The sequence below is a fragment of the Thamnophis sirtalis genome, unplaced genomic scaffold (genome assembly GCF_051295495.1).
Source record: "Thamnophis sirtalis isolate CommonGarterSnake01/CBP01778 unplaced genomic scaffold, rThaSir2_p1.2 scaffold_6, whole genome shotgun sequence".
In the NCBI taxonomy this organism is placed as follows: Eukaryota; Metazoa; Chordata; class Lepidosauria; order Squamata; family Natricidae; genus Thamnophis; species Thamnophis sirtalis.
This window is the reverse complement of record NW_028261386.1, coordinates 84,639,865-84,664,122: the sequence shown is the minus strand read 5'-3', so window position 1 is coordinate 84,664,122 and position 24,258 is coordinate 84,639,865. Positions and strand designations below refer to the sequence as shown.

The 24,258-nt window shown below is 39.6% G+C and overlaps 1 protein-coding gene across 2 annotated transcripts in view; it reads left to right on the top strand.

The window, feature by feature from the left end:
* Positions 1-24,258, top strand: part of GRM1 (glutamate metabotropic receptor 1) — a 268,242-nt gene that overhangs the window by 44,680 nt on the left and 199,304 nt on the right. For both annotated transcript variants that reach the window (XM_087718322.1, XM_087718323.1), the window contains exon 3: positions 23,519-23,768. In XM_087718322.1, coding sequence (XP_087574448.1) covers positions 23,519-23,768 — 250 coding nt within the window. The remainder of the gene's footprint in view (positions 1-23,518; positions 23,769-24,258) is intronic.

Sequence of the window (24,258 nt, the reverse complement as noted above, 5' to 3'; positions counted from 1 at the left end):
CTGGACTTGGAGAAAGACAAGGAGAAGTAGAAGAGAAACAACAAAACACACAACTACAAGGCGGGAGGTATCGCTTTCCCCCTCCGGAAGGGCAGAAGAGCAGAGAACAAGGATTTAGTTGTGCTTCCAAAACATTTGTTTAATTCTTAACTTGAACAATACTTTGTGACTTCTGTCTTGTATAAAATGGTATAGTTGTACACCGATGAAGAGACATTGAGGCTGAAAGAATTGATGCTGATTTCCTCGGAAAATATATTGTATGGGACTTAAAAAAGACTTGATGGATAACTCTGAACTTTTATATAAATTGCTCATGATTTATTTTCTAGGGTGAGGAGGGTGGAGATCGTGGTGTTCCTGGATCGTGGTTTAGGTTGAATGGAGTTGGGAAGTGTGGTGTAGATGGGAGGGTAGTGAAGGTTGAATTAGAGCTTATTTTGAACCAGAAAGTAAGTTGATTTTTATATAAACTGTTATTTGAATATAATGTTTGGAAGGATATACCCAGGGAGTTTGCAGGGAGGCGGAGCAAATATGAGAGGAGTACGGATGAAAATAAAATATATGAAGCTGAGCTCAATGAAGAGAGTTTATTGATTCCCCCCCCTTTTTTTTTATTCCTTTCTTTTTTCCTTTTTCTTTTATCTTTTAATTTTTAACCTATTTGGTTTTAATATACTCTAGACTGTGTTTGATAAAAAGCTATGCCGGGTATGGGATCTGGGAAGTCGGAAGGGGGCTAGGGGGGGGGGGTTTACTGGGGGAGGGGGGGAGGGGGGAAACATAGTTTCAATTTCCAAAACAATAAGAACGCACTTGTATACTGTTGCTCCTTTTTCTTTTTTTTTCTTTTCCTTTTCTTTTCCCTTTTTTTTTCTTTTCTTTCAATTTTAGTATAAAATACAAATCGAATAGATTAATGAATAGTAGAAATACACCGAAGTGAGGAGTAGAGGGAAAGAAGAGGGAGGAGTAGAGAGGGAGTGAGAGGGGAATGTAAGGAGGGTGAGATGGAGGGAAGGGGAGAAAGGAATGTCTGAGGGGGAGGGGAAGTAGAAGAGGGGAATGCTGGAGGGGAGAAATGAAAGTTGGAGGGGGAGAAGAAAGGGTGTATGGAGGATTGAAGTGTTATGTTGGTTTTCTATGGTGGAATATAAGATGAGTTGTGTTTACTGTTTTCTTAATTGCACAGTATATAAGTGATTGTACAAAATGAAAACGAAATAAAACAGTTTTCAATAAAAATTAAAAAAAGAGAATAGGTTGGACATTTGAAAACATTGCCCATATTCATCCCTTTCAATCTGGGCTTGATGTTCGTTTTCATCGCATGCGAATACATTTTCTTTATTTCCTGCCTCTCTGCAAAGCCTCAAAAAAGAGATGAAGGAGAGAGGGAAAGGAAGTAAAAAAAACAAAACAGGGTTATCAAAAATTCAGTTGTCTCCACAATAACAATATGCTGGACATATAAAATCCCCACTATTGTTTAACTTTTATATTTACAATGCAATCCCACGTATATCTGCTTGGCTGCCTCATTGAATTCCATAGACATAACCATAGGTAAATGTGCCTATACTATTGCCTGGTTAAGAAGCAAAATAAGAAGGGAAACATGGTATTTGCAGATAAATATGCATACAAGTTGGAAAGTTCCAATTTCACATGGATTTTGAATTTCAGATAAATATTTTAAGATCACCCAGCATAGTGATTCCTCATCTACTTACACAACTAGGAACTGCAGCAAATGCTGTGAAATGAACCGTGAAATGAACTATAACCTGAGTGTTAATGAGAGCAAGTTAGTTTGTAACTAAATGCAGGAAGCAGATGCTTTAATGCTTTGTGAATGTAGCATTTCTTTGCAGGATAAATAAGTGTGGCTTAAACCGAAAGAATGACTTAATAGAGTTGCATCAGTTGGTTGTCACTCATTTTACTGGGCAATGAGGCCAGGCTGTGAGTAATTCTGGAAATGCATTTTAACTTATATACAGATGTTATGAATAACACTTAGGTACTGAAATGGAAAACAGACCATGGGCAAGCATGTTCTCAACTCCTTAAAGAGGACCTTGATCCAAATGTACAAAGTTATGTCTGACTTGCACTAAATAAATAGGGAGGCATTTTTCTTTCCCTCTTAGGGCCAGTGGTGGGTTCTGGATCCCATTCCAACTGGTACGTTTGGAACAGGCCAGGCGGCATCCACATGGACATGCATAGCTCACGCGCACACGCACACAGCTCGTGCATGCATCTTAGCACTTCCGCAAGCCTCTGTGACACTCCAGCTTCCTAGCGGAGCATTGCACAAGCGCTGTACGTGCCATGCACGTGCGCGGAAGTGCTGAAGACTTAAAAGACTGGTAAGGAGCTTGGGCGGGCGGGTAGGCCCTCTGGAGCACCGTACTGGAATGATATCCGGTGCTCTGGGCAGGCTCTGGTACGCCTTACAACCCACCACTGCTTAGGGTCTTCTAAAGTGGCTGATTAGAAAAAGATTTAGAACAAGTCAAAGGACCCCCTTTTTTAAACCAGGGTATAATTAGCTTGCAGAAAGCCTTACAGGTAGTTCTCAATTTACAACAGTTCATTTGGTGACTGTTCGACATCACGACGTCACTGAAAAAAATGACATGACCATTGAAACACTTACTGTATGACCATTGCAGCATCCCCATGGTTACATGTTCAAAATTCAGATGTTTGGCAACTGACTCATATTTATAATGGTTGCAGTGTCCAGGGTTCCTATGATCCCCTTCTGACAAGCAAAGTCCAAGGGGAAAGCCAGTTTCACTTAACAAACATGTTACCAATAATCACCAACTGCAGTGATTCACTTAACAACTGTGGCAAAAAAATAATAATCATAAAACGGGGCAAAACTCACTGATCTAATATTTCACTTAGCTACAAAAATTATGGTCATAAGTTTAGGACTACCTGTACTGCATAACACGCCCATGAACTTGGATGCTTTAATAAGAAACTGGATTATTTGTGGACTATTTGTGAAGGCCAGGTCTATTGAGGGCTATTTTTCTTGAAGACTCATTGTTGCTTCTTTCTTGGGGTCTCCAAAGAGTACCTGCAAGAGAACAAACATGGCTTCATTTCCTGCTTGTGAGCATTTAGACCAGAGGTGTCAAACTCAATTTCATTGAGGGCCGCATCAGGAGTGTGTTTGACCTTGGGGGGGACAGTGTGGATATGGCCAGTGTGGGCATGGCCAGCTCGACATTACTCGTGTTGAGGAGGCCTATGGTGCCTTGAGCACTCTTCCAGTGAAAATGGGCTCCCGAGCTCAGTTTTTGGTTGTGATTGCTTCCTGCAACACTCTGCCAGTGAAAACGGAGCTTAGAAAGGCCACACACAGCCCTCCCAATCTCCGTTTTCACTGCAGAGGCACTGCAGGCTGGTCCTTTGCTGTTTCCAGGGTGGCCCCATGGGCCAGATCTAAGCACCCCACAGGCTAGATCCAGCCCCCCGGGCCTTGAGTTTTACACCCCTGATTTAGACTTTTAGAGGCGTTCAATTAGCCACTAGGAGAAGCAAAATAGCAAAAAAAAAATTTTTTAAATCTGATCCACTAATAGGGTTATTTTTTTTTGTATTCTGCCTTTCAAATATAATCAGATTCTTTTTTTTCTTTCAAGGGGGTGAAATGAATCATTTAAAATATATATCCCAAATAATAATTTTAACACTTTAAATGTTTTCCTACATGTGTCTGGTTGTTGAGCCATTAGCTTCTACAGAAAAAAAAATGGAAATGAACTTTAGTGAAGAAGAAAGGAATGACATCTAATGGAACACTGTGCTACCAATTCTTTCACAAAACCTCAGGTAGAACCTCTTGTGCATTAAGATGACCCAATGGTATCAGAGAGTGCTCCTTATTTTAAAAAAATTGAACCCTGGCTGGGGTAAAGCTGAACTCATGGTGAATACATAGAGCCAATCATGCCATTTTCTATATAACAGCATAGAAATAGTTTCTATAGACTACTTTGGGGAGGGGTGCCCTACCCCAACTTTCTAGGCTTGTCTGTAGTCACAGTCTTATGGGTATTAGCAGCCTTCCAGATCAGCCAGATGCTGTTATCAGCTGATTAAAAAAAACTTATCAAGAGTGCCAATATTCTGTTGAGATCTAATTCTCATATTGAAAAATCCTACAGGGGAGAAAAAAAGACTTCCCGTAAATGAGTTTCCTGGCAGAGGGCCCTTCAGCAAATACAGTTTATTCTATCGTTTTTTGTTTTTTTTTGACAAACTTTGGCTAGGTGAGCCAATGCATGGAGTATACAAGGACCACAGGATTTGAATCCATGATTGGGGGTGTGATCTCTTTCAGAGGTGGGTTGCTCCCAATTCATCCCAGTTTGGGTGAACCAGTAGTAGATGCGGTGGGAGGCTCCGCCCACCTGCCCAGCACCCGAATCGGTAGTAAACAAATTGGCAACCCACCACTGGGAAGCCTCTACAGAGGCTTCCATGGGGAAGGCAAAGCACAAAAGGAGCATTGTGCTCAGAGGTGGTATTCAGCAGGTTCTGACCAGTTCTGGAGAACCAGTAGCGGAAATTTTGAGTAGTTTGGAGAACCGGTAAATACCACCTCAGACTGGTCCCAGCCCCATCTATTCTTTGCCTCCTGAGTCCCAGCTGATTGGGAGGGAATGCAGATTTTACAGTATCCTGCCTCTGCCATGCCCACCAAGCCACACCCATCAAGCCACACACACAGAACCGATAGTAACATTTTTTGAATCCCACCACTGATTGTTCTCTTGTAACACAAGCTCTGACTTGTTGCTTTCCACATTGCACATCACAAGTGCCTCTATTTATTTAGCATTTGGCATAGAGTACATGGATAACAGTGTTAAAATTATAGAAGGAACACATAATACTATGATGGAAATATGTAGTCAATTTGTTAAGGTTTGAGGAATAATAAAATATAAATTATTGGTTACATTTTAAAATATGTTGATTCATAAGAATAAAATAAATGTTCTATATATTAATATCTGAGCCATTTATCCAATTAAGAACATTGTTTAGTTGAAGAAAGTTTGCTTTTCTTCCAGTGTAAGTTCTCAAAGGCCGCTAATCATGAAGTGTCGGAAGAGCTCACATTCAGGAAAGAATGCTCTGCCTTAAACAGCATCCTAGAGATGCCAGGCGACTGGGTCATGGCCATGACCCCTGCAGAATATCATCAATCACCTTGTATGGAGCTAGTTCACCCCTGTAGCAGATAGTGTAAAAGTGTGAACTAACCAACCAACCATTTCAGGCTTCCAAATTTCTCTGTGATTACACTGTAGACTTCCTGGTGCAAAAACAATGGATACCACATATACAAAATAGGTGCAGAGGTGGGTTCCTACCAGTTTGCACCTATTTGGTAGAACCGGTTCGTCAAACCAGTTAGAAGAGGTTCCACCAGTGGAACCAGAAAGCAGGCCACACCTACAGAAGAGGTTCCAAACATTTTTGAAACCCACCACTGAATAGATGGGACTTGCTTCATGAGGTCATGATGCTATCTTTGTAATTTTGATGATGTTAGTTCCTATGGTTGGCTCTTCTAGCTATAGTATTGAGTAGCATACATTTTATAACATAACACAGGGTTCCCCCGACCCTGGAACTGTGGATCGTTATCAGTCCGTGGTCTGTTAGGACCTAAACCAGGCAAGCGGTGGCAAGGGAGCAAAGCTTCATCTGCACATGCACGGGATCTAGGTTACTGTTCTGACCTAGGCTTCCTGAGACAGTAAAAAGCACATGCTTAGTCCCCAAAATCCTCTTTTTATTTCAATGGCTGTGAATTATGTTCATTCACAGCCTGTAATGAGTCACAAATAGTTTGTAAAAAGTCCAACAGAAGTCTGCCAAAGTCTTTCGGGATAAGGCTAATAAGCACCCACCTTTATCTCCCTTGAAATGCTGCCAAAGACCTCATTGCCAATTAGCTTTGCAAGGCCACACGGACCACAGTGTCAAAAGAGAGCTTCAGAATTTTAACTGACCAGACACACACAGACAGGCGCACGTACACACACGCACACACAGAATTGTCTTCCACGAAATCAGTTCCTGGTGCCAGAAAGGTTGGGGACCGCTGCCCTAACAGACTGCAATTGAAATAGTTTTGTTTTTGTTTGGTTAATTGTGTTTGGTCTCACTACAGGAAATGTATGATATCTGGTCTAGAAACATTTTATCTTTTCACTGCACATTTCTTGCCTCTTGTCACAAGATATTACATTATTTCATGCTAAGAGGCTATATAACAGTGCCATACTAGAATCTGGAGTTGGTCTGCTTTAGTTTGGAGGTGGGGAACAATTTTTATAGGCAGATTTATAAGAAAATTGATAGTGAAGTTTCTGGCTGATTTCCCATACTAATATTTTTTTTAAAAATCTGCACGAAGCGTTGCATGTATTTTCTCCTACCGTATGCAGTTTCATTTGCAATTGGATTTTGCAAACAATTTTGCCTGAAATAATGTTTTTGGGACATTCTTTTGAATATATACTTTTCCTATATGGATTGGCAAAATTTGTTTCAAAAATAAATTGAAAAATGTAATAGTTTTCATTGAAATTCGATGTAAATGAATTACCATGACCTGACAACAGCCATTGATGTAGAAATGTCATTCTTCAAAAGAGGTTCTTTAGAATGTGTTAGCATGTGTTACAAGCTCATCTTTTCCAACTGTTAGCACAGCTGTGGCTTTTTAAAGCACTTTTCCTAGAGAACCAAGTGACTGTGCAATAAAGTCAAGAAAAAAAAACAGTCTGGAATTACTTCCAAAGTAGCCACCTCACCCTAGAAAAAGATGCAGGTGCTTTAATGGTTTGAAAAATAAAATAACCTCTTTACCTGCTTAGAAACTGTGCAGCATGTCAACAATGTCTGTCGAAAGAAATGTCTTTCTGGGTTCAGCTCCAAGTGGGGAAGAAGACACTGGAGACATGGAGGCTGCTTGGAAAGATGGTTTATTGTTGGACAGGGCCACATGGCTTGAGCCCTGACCAGAAAAGGTGATCACATGCTTTGATGTAGGTGAAGAAGAAGAGAAGGAAGGGCTGAGGAAGGGGCTTGCTAGGCTTTTTATACCCTGTTTAGTCCCACCTCTCTGTTTCCTGTTCCTGTGTAAGAAATGTATTCTGATTGGTTGTCAGACTCCCATGGTGCCATGCAGGGGGCTACTCTCTAGGCTGTTTTGAATCCATAGATGAGTTATCAGATGCCATGTGGAAAGTTGAGTAATATCCCTTCCCCCTACAGCTGCAGCGGAGAAGTCTTTATTATGTAAAGTGGGCTAGCCTGGCCTTCTCAATGGCCTATTGACAAAGTGGGGGTGGGCAAGAAGCTACAGGCAACTATTCTGTCTTTTAAAACATGCTTCTTTTTCACATCCAGAGAAACATTCTGCCTTTTCAATATTTCCTAGGATATTTCATTTTTTCTGGGAGAGGGCTGGATGATAACTTCCCACAGTCTGGCTTTTAGCATTGGGAGTGAAATGCCAGCTGCACCTTTTTATCTTTCTTGCTGCCTCTCTAAAGAGCAAAGAATATTAAGGAATCACAGCTGCATACTTCCTTTAAAAGAAATACCTGATCCTACTTCACTCAAAAGAAGATAATAAAAACAGTTGGTGTTCGCCTACCCCTTTTTGTCTGCTGCCATGAAAAACAATTTGACCGGTTGAGATGAAAAACCATAAAACTACAGTATGAATGACCTATTAAGGGTCCAAAACCTTGGAGCTGGAAACTGGGTGCCACCTAGCCAAGCTTTATATCTGTGGTGGGGAGGGTGAGGAGATGTCTGTCTTTCCTTTCTCCTTAGGAAGAAAAAGGTTTTGGACCAAAACTGGTGCACAGTCTGAAAGCAGGCTTTGAAGTTATTTCTTTCTTATATGTCAATATTCTGGGTCAATGAATATACAAAGCACTGAACCACAAACCAACTGACTATAGTTTAGTTTAGCACTGTATGTGAATCCAACCCATTAGGTTCACTACTTCAGAAAATTAGTTGATTGAAATAATAGTTCATTAAACAGGAAGATACACATTGGGTGACTATGGCCTTTTGTCTTCATCCAGTTCTCAAATCATTATTTAATTACATACTCATTCCTACAGAATACAATTTGATGGCTCCTTCCAAACTATACCGGCAATAATGAGTGCATTTATTTGGAATATATTTAATAGAAGAAAGGTCAGCGTCCTTTGTCTCTTGGTGACTTTGTGTCCATTTCTGTGTCATTTTCTTAGCATGTGGTGGGTTGCCATTGTCTTCTTCCAGGATATCTTTTCAATTTCCCATTCTAACTTCTAATTCAGTTTTTTCTTACATTTAAATATTATCCAATCCAGTCCTGATGTTACTTGAGATCAATCAGTCATCCAAATGCTAGATTTTTTAAATTTCCTAATTATATGAATAGAGAGAGAGACTTTCATATTTTTATTTTTAGTTATTTGTATAGCATCATATAAAATTCTTATGGTTCTGGTCTCAAATTAATTGAGAGGAAGAGCTGGCTGAGAAGAAGCGATATGATTTTTGTGACAGGTTCTGCAGAAATTGAGACATAAACTATATTTCCTTTATTTATAAAATCATTTACTTTTCAAAAAGAGAAAAGAGCCTACACACCATGCTGATTGGTAATAATCAAGTACTTTTTGTCTACAAGTTAGACAGTGACTGTTTTATTATTTGCTCTGCTATTTTTAAGGTAAAAATAATCCGGTTCACTTGTCTATAATTTTTTAAGATGTCTTTTTCTTAAATTTATAAATAGATATACAGTATTTCTTTTGGAAAGGGTTATGTTTCAGAACTGGACCTTAATTATTTATTGAAACAGCTAACAAAAAGTTACAGTATTGACTATTATGAGGATTATCTAACTAGCTTCTAAATTATCCTGCCCTCCTTCCTCTGTTCTAATTTTCACCTTTCTCCAGTGCTGGTTTTAGACCTGGTGAGGCCCTATGCAAAGCCTTGTTAGAGAGTTACACCAGAAGGTCTCTCTAAGGTGTGTACCAAAACAAGACTTTAGGTCACCACAAAAAAAACATATATAGGCCTCTTAATTATTGAGAAAAGAAAGGGAAAAGAAGATGGTGTTAAAACAGGCAAGGGATGGTAAACAAAGCAACCCAAATGGTATATTATAACCCTGTAAATGGAATGATAAATGTATAAGAATGACGAATGTAAAAAAAGAATAACAATTATGTGAATGTATACCTATAATTGTACATAGAGAACATAAATTAAAAAACTTTTCCAGAATAAAATAAAGAAAAGAAAAACAAAAAAAATTTAAAAGCAGGTATTTAAAGTGAAAAATACAAATTATTTTCATATAAATGTATTTACTGATTACAGATTTGTCATTTGGCTGGCCTGATCTCTCTTCTAGATTATAATACAGTATACTCTGGAAACAATGCTGAAATGAATTTTCAAGATAATTATACACACTCAAACACACACACACAATAATCAGAATCATTAGCTAATATAAGTAACAATGAACTCTTTTGCAAAATCAGAAAAGTGATATTCTGAAATTTTGTAAGGCCCTGTGGAATGTGAGGCACTTAAACTGTAACTTGTTTTAGCTTATATCTAAATGTCCTACCTGCTCCATATTCTTTATTGTATTACCTTTCTTCATCCCATGTGCATAGTGGATGCGCATGTAATCTCATTGTGACCTAGATCAGATTGGGAGTATTCTCATGAGCTCCCAAGCTAATATTAATTTAGCTTATTCTGTTGTGGGCTGGGGTAGACTGGAAATATGATTTGGGTCAAGCTATTTTGGAGTTTAGAATCTGGTTTGTTGGAACTTTGGTGAGCAACCTTTATGAAGGTAACAAGCTCCACTTGGACAACCTGCCACTAGCTTTTGAATGACAATGGAAGTGTGCAGATTGGATTAGAAGTCTGCCACATTGTTATTTGCTAAGCTAGAACATAAGCATTGGCTTTTGCTGCCAATAGATATAATATAAGATTTGGACAATGACATCACAAACAATCTGGAAGAAAGCCCTCCTGAACACTCATAGACTTCAATTTGTTAAAGGGCGTTTTGGAAGGCTCTTTTGATGTCTTGATTTATATTTGTCAGACTTTGTAAATGTCTCAGCACAGTTTGCTTTGTTGGGAAAGACTGAAGTTAGTCTTTCTTAATTCATTTATTTAGGCTGTTTATTCTGCAGTTCTTGTGATCTAGATTTCTGGATGAAGGATGGATTTACACATGATTGGGCTAATATCCTCATCTTCCCCAATGGCTTATCCAATGTTGATGCAGGAGATGACCAAGCTGAGCTTGGAAACAACTGAGAGTCAGCAAATCTTGATTAAATAATTTCAGAAATATTTAAATTATTAATTTCTAAGGCATTTCAACATTCAAATTATTTTTCCATATAATATAATTTAATGCTCATGTTGCAAATGAAGATATAAAACTTAATTAAAATGTCAATTTTTTAAAATTATCTTTGCTTTACTTTAAATGTGTTTACTTTGAGAACCCATTTAAAAAACTGAAGTAATATCAAAATATCATAAAGTTGATTCTGCAGATATGTATAGAGTTTGTGACATTTTACCTGTTCGCTCTATGTAAAGTTATAATAAAACTGCTTCTTAAATTATTTGTTCTATTCTAATTTACAAACAAGGGCCTCGTCTTTTTTAAGGCCAGCATCAAAAGTATCCACACAACTGGAAATGTATGAAATAACAATGATAACACTAACAATAATAATGAAATGACTACTAAAAGATTACTGTAGTATGAGATCATTGAGATCAAAATGACTTTAATAATAGAAGATTCCATTCTAAACATCTATGTAGTCATAGTCTGTCATGGCCCTATCGGAGCCTGGTTCCGAAGAGGAAGAGGAGATGGAGCCAGGACCGATGGAGGAAGAGGGCACAGCTTCTCTGACTCAGAGGGAACAACCGGAGGGGCAGAATAAGGCAGTTCCCAGATCCTTCAGGCCTCAAAAGGGTCATCAAAGAGAGGGTGCAGGATGACTGAGGAAGGGAGGAGGAGATTGAAAGAGTAGGCAGCGGAGCAGAGGAACATCAGAGCTCTGAAGATGAGCAACTGCCTCCCCCACTCGATCCTTGAACGTGGAGAATGGAGAGGAGGTGGAATCAGCACAGGGCAACCCAGCAACTTGGGAGGAGGGTTCCCCACCCCTCTTCACAAGGCTCACCTAGGATTTAAGGAGATGCTGTGGGAAGGGGCTTTTGTTGGGAACAAGTGTGGTTCTGCCTTGCTCACCTTGTCCAGCCTTGCTTTGTGTGAGCCACTCGGCTCTGGTTTGTGCCGTGGCCCTGGCGAACTCTCTGTGCAACAAAGATACACATGACCAAGTATCCTGAACTATTTTTGCTCTCAGAATTGTGCCTCCCTCCCTCCCTCCCTCCCTCCCTCCCCCTCTCCCCCCCTCACTTTGAGGAACTGCTTGAGGTGTGTGTACATGTTAGAGCCTTGCTCTTGGGCTTACAGTGAGCTGTGAGATTTGGGGGAAGGTTGGTTCAATAAAAAGGGATTCCATCCTTCGCATTGCTAGTATTACTTACGTGCCCTGCCTCAGGTCATAACATAGCCATGAAAGATTCATGTTCTCATATTAATACTCTGAAAAAATATTGTGAGTGAGGAAGGCATTTAGTGTGGCAGGTTGAAGTTAGTTGACATTTTATTATTGCTATTTTGGATGGTCGTATTCTTCAGAATGTGTTCTTTTTAAACACCACTACTCTTTACTGCTCCAACTTCTCCGAGTTTTCAAAAAAGTGGAAGACAAAGCATTAATTTGACAAAATTAAAAAAAAGGGATAAAATACAAAGATTATTCATGACGCCTTCCAATACTATAACTTTTTTAGTTAAAAAAAGCCTGGTTTCCAAATTAATTAAGGTTTGCCCTTGACATACTGCTTTCAATGATGCTCCAATTAAGATACCTATTTAGCAAATGATGGCCAAGTAATTCAAGAAACTGGATTTCAAAAGGAACCCTAGACTAGTTCAGCAAAAGCATTTTCAATAACTCTTCTTTCTGTTCCAATTTTTCTCTATCTTACGCACAAGGTTTTCAAATTTGCTGAAGAATAAATAATGACAGGGCAAGCTTTTAATAGTTAATCCTTAATTGATGGGCTGATAAAAGAATGATAGATCCCCCAAAAGAGGTTATTTGTTTGTTTATAACACAAAATATTCTGTGTCTAATAAGAGAGATTTTACTATAATAAAATAGAAGATTATAGGGTTTTTTCCCATTTCTGATCATATTTAAGTATCAGAGAAACGTGTAACATTTTATTGTTCAAATGTTAAAGTTTAACTTAATTTAGATTAAATTAAAAGTTCATTAAAACAGCCTCTGTTTTTTTTATTTAACACATGCACTGTTGCCCTCTCTGTTCATATTTTCTTGACTGAAATCACCTTGTGAGAGAAAAATAATATCCCCACTTTGATGAATCATAGTAGCAAGAGTACCTGTGGTGAAGTTTAACAAATTATTTGCAACTGCTTATATCTCATAAATGTCAGTTCCTTTAATTTCTAATGCAGCAATGCTTATCATGATCTTTGGCCAAGCTGATATAAATGGTTAGATTTATTATAATTATTATTTTTGAGAAATTTTATACACAGGAGGATTTTTGTTATAATCTATTTTGTTGAGTTGTTTAGATTCTGCTGTGCTGGAGAAGTGTAAGTGTACCCTGAAGAGTGTACAAGTGCGTGTTTTGAATGGATTGAGACATTATTATAATTTATTATAATTTTTACTATGAGCATTTTAATTTCTCTCAAATGGCTGTTAGCTCTTGCCACAAATTCTTAATGTAATTAATGCAAAAATGAGCTGTAGTTTCAGAAATAGATGTGATATTTTCTAAAGTTGATCAGAAACAAAATAGGACAAAATAAGAATCAGATGCTGCATGTGGCACTGCCATGGCTAGTTTACTCCTCTACATTATTAAAGAGCATTGTGTGAAAATCTCAATAAATCAACACTGTGATGGATAGTAATAAGTATGGGCCTATTTAGAACATATAAATACAACTACAATAGCAGAGTTGGAAGGGACCTTGGAGGTCTTCTAGTCCAACTCCCTGCCCAGGCAGGAAACCCTATACCATTTCAGAGAAATGGCTATCCAACATCTTCTTAAAGACTTCTAGTATTGGGGCATTCACAACTTCTGGAGGCAAACTGTTCCACTGATTAATTGTTCTAACTGTCAGGAAATTTCTCCTCAGTTCAAGGTTGCTTCTCTCCTTGATTAGTTTCCACCCATTGCTTCTTGTTCTGCCCTCAGGTGCCTTGGAGAATAGTTTGACTGCCTCTTCTTTGTGGCAACCCCTGAGATATTGGAACACTGCTGTCATGTCTCCCCTAGTCCTTCTTTTCATTAAACTAGACATACCCAGTTCCTGCAACCGTTCTTCATATGTTTTAGTCTCCAGTCCCCTAATCATCTTTGTTGCTCTTCTCTGCATTCTTTCTAAAGTCTCCACATCTTTTCTACATCGTGGCAACCAAAGCTGAATGCAGTATTCCAAGTGTGGCCTTACTAAGGCATTATAAAGTGGTATTAACACTTCACGTGATCTTGATTCTATCCTCTGTTTATGTAGCCTAGAACTGTGTTGGCTTTTTTGGTAGCTGCTGCACACTGCTGGCTCATATTTAAATGGTTGTCCACTAGGACTCCAAGATCCCTCTCACAGTTACTACTATTGAGCAAGGTACCACCTATACTGTACCTGTGCATTTCGTTTAGAGCCTTACTCTTTTCACCATTGAATTTCATTTTATTAGATAGTGCCCAATGTTGAAGTTTGTCAAGATCCTTCTGTATCTTAAGCCTGATCATCTCATATGAATAGGGTGACCTGGAATGCAACAGGGGTAAAGGGAATGGGATGGAATGGGATGGAATATTGGGTGTCTGTGAAATTAAGAGAAAGAAGGGAAATTTAATACATCTGAATGTAGGTGAACTAATCTCTTGCCCTGGAATCTATGGGGAAGTAGGGATGGGTATGTTTAATTCTTAATAAAAAGACTAAAATGTGTGTCAATGATTCATCTGAGTTTGTCATCCAGTGATAGTTGCATGATACATTCTCATAAATGTTGCTAATAGAATACTTACGATTGTGCCTGGAGGAATATTGTTGTAATATTCTAAATAAATCCAGTTCAGAAAGGGGTGAGACCTATTCTGTTAGACCAGGGGTGTCAAACTCATTGCCCCTAAGCTGGATGCATCACACGCTGGCCACTCCTACCCCTGGTTTAGCGAAGGGGAAGAAAGTCACGATACATCATGTGACGACAATGTGACACTGCAAGTTTGACACCCCTTTATTAGATTATCTAAATATGGCACTGGAAAAAAATGACTTATGACTGTTGCAGCATCCCCATGGTCACAAGATCAAAATTTGATCACTTGGCAACTAGCTCATATTTATGATGAGTGTCCCATGAGTGTTGCAGTGTCCCAGCGTCACGTGATAATCTTTCATGTTTTTATGGCAAGAAAAGTCAATGGGGAAGCTAAATTTACATAACAACTGTGGCAAGGAAAGTTCATAAACTGAGGCAAAACTCATTTAACAACTGTCTTGCTTAGCACCAGAAATTTTGGGCTCAGTTGTGGTTATAATCAAAGACTATCTTTAGTTGGATATGAATAGAATAAGAGACTACAGAAATTGGGCGATTCACACACCCCAGAATGAATGAGAATAGTAAGTATTGAGTAGTATCAGTATAGCTTTTCCTTAATGTTCTCTTAGTTTATAATCTGCATGGCCTAAGAACCTGAATCTCCTTGGGATTGCCTATGCCCATTAACCATTGCTGATCCACTTAGATTTGGGACAGTAAACTGCTCTGGGTCCTTCTTCTTCGAGAATGTCATCTTCAGGCATTGCAGATGACCAGTTGTGATACATTTTATGGGAACAACATTCCCCCCAAGATTAGACTGGAGTCTGGACCTCACACTGTTGTCTCAGAAAGTCTTTAAAAACTTGGCTATTCTAGAGGGTTTTGGAGAGTCTTTATTCTGTGTGAGCATTCTTCTGCATCTGTGCTTTGAATTTGGTTAAGTCTGGAATAAAGGCTTACTATAATTGTTTATCACAATATTTTGTTTTACAATTTGGGTTCCTATGAATTACTGTTTTTAACTTTATTAGAATGGAGGGGTTATGCAAGCCTATCATGTTCCTTCCTGATTGGAGTAGTATGTTTCTTAGCTCAAAAATCTGATGTCCTTCCTGTAGTTTCACTTTCCTACATGTGGAAATAGCACAATTTATTTGATGCATCAGATGTTTTAGTATTCTAATTCTACTTAATTTTGTAAAGTGATTAGTAGATGGAGCGACCAGATCTGAACAGAAAAACCTCAGCAAAGAAGTAGAGGATTTATCAGTCATCTGGATTTTTGCACCCCATATCTGGCTGCTGAAGGCATATTATTTGGAACAAGTTATTTTTATTTTGAACAAGCACCTATCTACTATTTTATTGAAGCAGCTCCTCTTTTCAGTTTTTTGTGCAATGTAGAGAAAAATAGTGAGCTGTTTTAAGATTCAGTTTTACTTTAATGATTGATTCCTTAATACAGCTGTATCTCTTTATAGTGGTGATCTGCAGGGGAAAATAGAGGATGCAGTGCTATGTTCATTTCTTGATAAAGTCCAAGCCGCCTGACCAATCATATTTTCTTCCAGTCTATAAACTCATTTTTGGAGATGTGAATCTCAGGAGGAGGGAGAATAAAGACAAAAAAGTGATATTACGTGTCATGAACCTACTGTGCAAATGATATAAAATATATACTTTATGTCATTTGTATCGTGTCATGATGTGACTAATGCAAATTACAACATGTGTGACATTTGTCCAGAAATGATAGCAGGCAATATCACTTGCACATAATTGGGGATGGTTGTCCCTCTGTTGCCATGTTTTTTTTATAAGGCTCTTAGTCTCCTTTGAGAAGGCTGGAAGCTGTCATTTCCTACCTTATTTTTGTTTTTTGTTTTTTCCTCCAAGATTGGGAAGAAAAAGAATATTGCTTATCTGCCACACATTTCTGCTTCTATCTCACTCCCCCATATAGTCATTGGAAACAGGATGATCATAGAGTATCTTTTTCTTGATTTGGTTTTAATTTCATGATAGATTAACTTCAAGGTCAGCAGTTCTCATGATAAGCCCGATTGACAAAATTAGTTTAGCCTTTCAAGACTGGATAGGTTTAGAGTTATAGCTAATCCCTTAAGTACAGCTAGCAGACCTGGGTTTCAAAAATCCAAATGAACACACTGCAGGGTACAGATGCAAAATCCTCGCCTTGCTAGTATCTAAAGGGTGCCTGGAGAGTTGTAGCTCAAGTCAATGGACTGGATCAATTGATCCTCTTTTGATATTTCTGTGACACCCTAACACTTTATTGACTCAGCAAAACATAAGAACAGGACCCATTCGAATCTTAATTCATGAAGGATTGTAATACTTCGGTGTATTGCACTGCCAATAAAACAGCAATGTGGTACTATCAATAAAGGGGAAAATTGTAGCTCAGGGATGAAATAACCTTCAATGTGATACTCTTAAAGGACAATAACTAAGCCAAATAATTTTTTTCAGAGCCAAAATTAGAGAACTATCCAGATGTTTCTTTATTAATTGCATGTTATATGTGCAAGGTTGTTGGGTGTGTAGTTTCACTCCCAAAGGTTTTCAACACACATTTCTATTACCAAAATATAACAGGGAAATCCTGATTGCTGAATATTAAGTGCTGAATATGTTCAATTATTATTTATCAACTGTTGTCTTAATATGATGTTCAATGTGGTCCTTAGAATGCACCCTAATACCACAATTACATTAATCCCCCAGTGAGACACTACTTGGATGTAGTTGTGGGGCTTGTGTGCTCTGAGAAGGATGGGAGCTAAGGCACAGGTTCAACCATACTGGACCTGCAAATAGAAGTAGAATAACTGTGCCAAAAGAAAGCAAAGATGATAGCAATAATAATAGGTACCTTGGGTGCAATCCCAAAATACCCAGAGCACCACTTGAACATCATCAATACTGACAAATTCACTGTCAATCAATTGACAGATCATTCAGTTGCAAAGGGAAGCTTTACTTGGAACAGCTTCCATCCTGAAACAATACTGTATCTTTAACACATCTGCTTATGCCAGGTCCGTGAAAAAGACTCAGTAGGTGGATAAACATGCAACATTTATTCTAAATATTTGGCTCATGTACAACAAACAATAATAATAAAGTTATACTCTGGTTTTTCTTCAGCTCATATAAATGTTTCATGTAAGTATTTCTCTAGTAATATTAATAAACTCAGCTTAATGGTTATATTTTGCCCACTAGGTGGTGCTCATATGGATTTATATAAATAACATTCATACTGATAAAACTGATTGTACAAACCAATCCAGTCTTTGCCTTTGTTGCTGGGCAAAAATAAGATAATGCCTTTTTCCTAGCAAATCATCAAAGGTATGTTAGCACTGGAAATCTACATTTGTTCAATAGCATCGTTGCATGGTGCTTACAGGCAATCTTCAACAAGGACCAGAATTTTGGTTGCTAACCAATGACTTGTCAAGCAAGTCATCATGTGACCAGGCCTAATTTTATAACCTTATAATGGCAGTCATTAAGTGAATCACCATGGTTGTTAAGGGAATCAGAAGGTCATTGAGGGAATCACATAGGTGTAAAGTGAATCTCCAATTGACTTTGCTTGTCACAAGGCACCTAGGAAGATCACAAATCACAATCACATGACTAAATGACACTGTTAAAAATTATATAATAATAGACAAACGCAACATATAAATGCAAAAAGAAAATGGCGGCCAAGCAGATAGCAAGACAATCAAAAGAGAACTGTCACTCAACTGGTCCTTAAAGAACTGGGGAAACATGAGGTCTTAACAGCTTTCTAAAGGAGAGAAGAGTTGGGGAATCTGTCATACATTGGATGGAGGGGAGGTTATTCCAAAGAATGGGGCAACTACAGCACTGATGCACTTCCTAAATCCAACAAGGGGACAAGATTTAAAAAAAGGAAACTGGAGTATGCCTCCTTCTGGCAGTGTGTAAGAGATTAGCATTCAGATTATAATATACATATGTGGAGAGTTGAAGGCTTTTAAAAAGATCTTGCTATCACAGTGTGATAAGGGTGGTGAACTATTCTGTATTATTCTGATTATTTTGAAATCATTTGGAAATAAAATCATTTTCTTCCTGAGTTTCCTTAGAATTCAGTGGAATGATTTCTAGAAATAGGGTCTTAAACATGAAATTCAGTAAGAGTAGGTGAGAGGGTAAGAAAGAGGGAAGAGAGGAGGAAGGGAGGAAAGAGAGGGGAAGAAAAAGGGAGGAAGGAGAGGAGGAAAGAAGAAGGCAGAGAAGGGAGGTTGAGAAGAGAGAAGGAGAAAGGTTGTTACAAAATAAGATGAAGGTTTGGGGTGGCAAGAAAGTGATCCAAACTGTATTCTATATATTTGTAAGAAAATAATGATAAAGATTAATGATGAATAGATAAATGTTAAAAGTAATTATAAGAGTATATATTTGTGAGTGAATTTGAAAGAGAAAAATAAAATCTTTCTAAAAAAACCCCATGAAATTCAGGATGTAGGAGCCCTGGTGGTGCAGTGGTTACAATGAAGTATTGCAGGCAAACTCTGCCCACAGCCTGGAGTTCGATCCTGATGGGGCTCAAGATTGACTCAGGCTTCCATCCTTCTAAGGTCAGAAAAATGAGAATGTGGGAGCAATATGCTAACATTTTAAACCTCCCAGAGAGTGCAGTTGTCAGCCCTCGGGCTGCCATTCAGGGGGGAGCCCGTCCATTGCCACACCCACTCGGCCATGCTTATACGCCACCAATGCTGCCGCGTTGATGTTGACTCTCTGATGTTGGCAGAGCCTATAGCTGCATGCATGGCTTCCCTCACTACTCTGAAGGAGCGCCTCCTGGAGAATAACTGCACTTCAGAGCCTACTCTGACGTAACTCTTCTACTCGGGTGCAACTGCCTACTCTGATGTAACTTTTGCTCAGATGCAGCTGACCAGGAAGGAGGCTATGATGACACTGAGGGTGTGTGTTGCTGAGGGTGGCTGTGGGTCATGGTGATTGGTGCTGGTGGTTGGGTGTCATCTGGGTGGAGTTGTGGGTGGAACTGGGTGGGGTAATTTTGTGTGTGTGTGTGTGTGTGTGTGTGTGTGTGTGTGTAGAGATAGGTCTTTGGTTATTCGGGTTTTCTCCCGCGTAAATTTGGAACTGTCTTGCCGACGTTTCGATGAAGTCTCATTAATCATCTTCAGGCTGGTTTGCTCAGCTTTGTGCTTCTAGGAGCAATGTGAGATTGCGGCTGTTTCTTCCTTTTAACTGCCAGTGGGGTTGTGAGCTGATTGGGTGTGAGCTTGGCTGTGTCTGATTGGGTGGAAGTGTGTTCTGATTGGTTGCGGGGTTTGTGCTCGGCTTAGTCTGGGTTGCCAGGGGATTTAAGCTGGTGAGCTGCTTACCACACATCCACACATCCACGCATCCACACATCCACACATCCACGCAGAAAGCAGACTCAAACCCACACTGATGATGAGGCACGACCAAGTACCAGAAGCCAAACCGCAGCTGCATCATTAACCACTTTAAACCCTTTCATTCCATACATGAAGCAGACTGACACCAACCATGAAGACCTGGCACGGCCACAAACACGAGGCCAAACCACCGGCTTCATGTTTGTGGCTGTGCCAGGTCTTCATGGTGGATGTCAGTCTGCATGGAATGAAAGGATTTAAAGTGGCTAATGATGCAGCTGCGTTTTGGCTTCTGGTACTTGGTCGTGCCTCATCATCAGTTTGGGTTTGAGTCTGCTTTCTGCGTGGATGTGTGGATGTGTGGATGCGTGGATGTGTGGATGTGTGGATGCGTGGTACGCAGCTCACCAGCTCAAATCCCCCGGCAACCCAGACTAAGCCGAGCACAAACCCCCCAACCAATCAGAACACACCTCCACCCAATCAGAACACAGCTAAGCTCACACCCAATCAGCTCACACCCCCACTGGCAGTTAAAAGGAAGAAACAGCTGCAATCTCACATTGCTTCTAGAAGCACAAAGCTGAGCAAACTAGCCTGAAGATGACGAATGAGACTTCGTCGAAACGTCGCCAAGACACTTCCAAATTTACACAGGAGAAAACCCAAATAACCAAAGACCAGGGACGTGCAGTCACTAGAGGCAAGGGAGGCGGAGCCTCACCAGTCTCCTCAGGAAAAAGAAAGAAATTTAAATATATTTTTTTTAATAATTAAAGCCAAGATAGTTGCTACCAGATTCCAGCTCACAGTGGCTTGGTGTCTGCTTAGTGTTAACCAAAGCAGGAGGCGAGAGAACTCGGGGCCTCTTTTCCATAAGGAATTTTTTGCCTTCTAAAAGTTAATAAAGAGTTAAAAGGCAAAGAAGTTCAGATGGAACTGGGGCTAAAGATTCGCTGCCCCTATCTCGAATGGTATGACTGTTGTGCTTTTAATTATGTATTGTTTTGTGTTGTTACTAAACTGTCTGTATCCCCCCTTCCCTTTTTGAGCTGTGAGCCGCCCTGAGTCCCCTTAGGAAAAAGGACGGCATACAAATGAAATAAAACTCAAACTCAAAACTCAAACTCTTGTGACCCAGTTCGGATCTTCAGTTTTGAATATTGGAAAGTGAAAATTGGAGCTAGCTGCTTTGCCTCAGTTTATTTGTTACCTGCAGGCACAATGCTTAAATGAACATGGATAGATAGGTAGTGGGGAGAAGGAAAATAAGTACTTCCCATAACCTGTGAGCATGTACAGAAACATGAGGAACCATGTTACTACAGCTAGGAATGCAAAAACTCTTCTGATAAATTGCAAAGGTTCTGTGTATTTCAGAGGAGGATACTTTCCAAAGTCATGTCACTTTCTTCTCTTGCGTGTTTTTAAGTTACCTACAAATATATAGGGAGTCCATGCTTGGGAGAAAAAAGAGGAAGAAAATCACTATACTGTTGTTTTTGCATTTAATGTATGACTCAAAGCCACACCACTCATTCTATAAAGCCCCACAGAAAGCATAAAAATTGCTTTTGCTCTTATTAATTTCACACCAAAAGAAACCAGGGAGAGGCAATTTCCCAAAACAAAGACTTCTGAAGGTGGCTGAAGGATTGCCAAACAAAGCTAAAAAGCACAGCTGAGCAACTTGCAAGTTTTAAACCAGGTGGAACAATACCTTGAATAATGCTCTGTTGCAACAGCAATTACAAAGAAAGAGACGAATGGGGCCTCTTGGAATATTGGCAGCCTTTGTTCACACTCCACTGTGCATTCCTAGTGCCCTAATAGCTGGCAGCGCCATTGATTTCTGGCTCCACAGAATTAACAAGACCTGAGCATAAGTGAAAACCTTGCTTTTGGTTAACCTTCATGTCCCCTTTCCCCAAATATTTGCTTTCAGGGGCTTCTGCTAACAACGAAATGCTAACTTCTCTTTTCAACTATGCTGGAAATGACAGTCTCAGACTAAGTAAAAATAAAGTAATGCTAACTTGGCGGGGGGGACCTTTTCCTCATGTTTGCCTTCTTTGCTTTGCAACCATTGCTGTTATGGTAGCAGTGAAATAATTTCAGCAATGCAGCTACTGTGAACTATCTGAGATGTAAGATGGAAACTGATAGTCCAGCCAAGAAGATATAGCAGTGTACAGGTGGGGATGCACCCCAGAAGGGAAGCTGCCAAGTGGGCATGCACATGCCGGGAAATAAACATCTGGTTTCTGGCATGCGCATGTGCATGAGCCAGGTTGTCTTCTGGTTACTGGCGCACATGCACACATGATGATCAGCTGGCCGGTGTGCATGTGCACAACAGAAACCAAAAGACCAGCTCTTCCGGTCTTCGGCATTGCCGCACGTGCAAAAAAAACAGCTGATCATCATGCACACATGCACACCAGAAACTAGGAAGAAGAACGGATGATGTTGTGCATGCCAGGTGACATGGCTCCATGTGCCACTTCAGGCACACCTGCCATAGGTTCGCCATCACGGAGATATAGATTATAAAGTGCTGCTCCCCTAGGTTTCAAAAAAGCTATAGAGGAATGAATTATTTGGTGAGATTTGTTTTAATCAGCTAAGTGGGTGGAGCAAACATAACATTGGTCATTTTGAAGCCTCTCTGGTGCATTGGAAATAATAGTGACAAACTTTCCCTCTTTTGAGGGGTCCTTGGTGCCCTCTGAAAGTACTTGTTTTCTTACAGACATTTCATAACCCAAGCTAGGTAACATCATCAATGCTAGTAAGCTGTACAGTTTGTTTTCAGTTTATATACAAGTGCCTTGCCTGTCAGTGTTGGTGGGAGCGATATTAGAGATTCTGCGGCTGTGCTGTTTACTTATGGCTCTTTGGCAGTTTCTTGATTGGGGGATTGTTTATTTGATTGTTGGTCTGATGTTAACTTTGGAGTTACTGGTAATCTTTGCAGATCTGGGTGCTGCTTGCTGGTGGAGAAGTGCTTTTTGTTCCTTTCAGGGCTGGGTGATAGTCTCTTTTGCATAGTCTATAGATGTTGTTAATTTCTCTATGTCTATTGATGGCTGAATTGTCAGAGTGCCAGGCTTCAAGAAATTGCCAATCTTCTAGAAACAGCCACTATATATAGGACAAACAGGTAAGATGACTGGCCAAACACATCCACGAACACCAACTAGCAGTCCGAAGACATGATGAAAATTCTTTAATTTCACAACATGTAGTTTCAATTGGGAAAAATGTGAACGTTCTGTACCAAACCAAGTCCAAAAACACCAGGAGATTTCTAGATGCCGGGGCATTCTGACAAATCAGCCATCAATAGACACATAGACATTAACAACATCTGTAGACTATGCAAGAGACAACCAACCAGCCCAAAAGAGAACAAAAAGACTGCAGCACCTCTCCATCAATAATCAACACCCAAATCAGCTTATATTAACTCAAAGGTTAACATCAGACCAACAATCAAGCAAACAATATCCCAATCAAGAAGCAGCCAAAGTAGCCAATAGCAAACCAGCCAATCAAAGAATCTTTAAGACCATCTCCACCTTCACTGACAGGCAAGTCACTAGAACATAAACTGACAGCAAACTACACTCCTTACTAGCACTGATAATGTTACTTAGTTTGGCTAACGAAATGTCTCCAAGAAAACAAACAAGCTCAGAGCGCACCAAGGACCCTTCAGGTCAACCCTGAGCTACAAATATTCTCCTTTATTTTTTCCCTTTTGTTTAGGAAACTATGGAGAGAGTGGCATGGAAGCTTTCAAGGAACTGGCTGCACAGGAAGGCCTTTGTATTGCACATTCAGACAAGATCTACAGCAATGCAGGAGAAAAAAGCTTTGAGAAGCTGTTACAGAAGCTCCGGGAGAGGTTGCCAAAGGCCAGAGTTGTGGTTTGTTTCTGCGAAGGGATGACTGTCAGGGGAATCCTCATGGCTATGAGACGAATGGGAGTATTTAGAGAGCTTCTACTTATTGGGAGGTAAGTTGTGCACCTTTGCTTGCTGTCATATCAGGACAACGAGGAGAAAAAAGGTAAAACCACTGAGCTTGTTATTGCTATAAATCTAGAGTTTAGAACCAAGAACTCTTATGGAGTTCTTAGGCTTCTCTTCCTTTTCTTGTATCACAAGAACCTTACATTATTTTTTGAAAATAATTTCCATTTAACTTTGCCCTTAAAATAGCAGAGCAAATTTTAAAACCAACCAATGTTCTCTGGACAGGTTGCATAAATGAACAAAATGTGCTGAGTTGAGTACCAAAGAGAGATTATATAAACATCTTCTGGTAAAAGTAAGCACCATGAGCTAGTAGTATGGTCTTACTTTATATAAGAACTTCTATTTATTAGTTTATTACATATGTTACATATGCTAAGAGCCAAGGTGGCGCAGTGGTTAAATGCAGCACTGCAGGCTACTGCTAGATCAGCAGGTCAGCGGTTCAAATCTCACCGGCTCAGCCTTCCA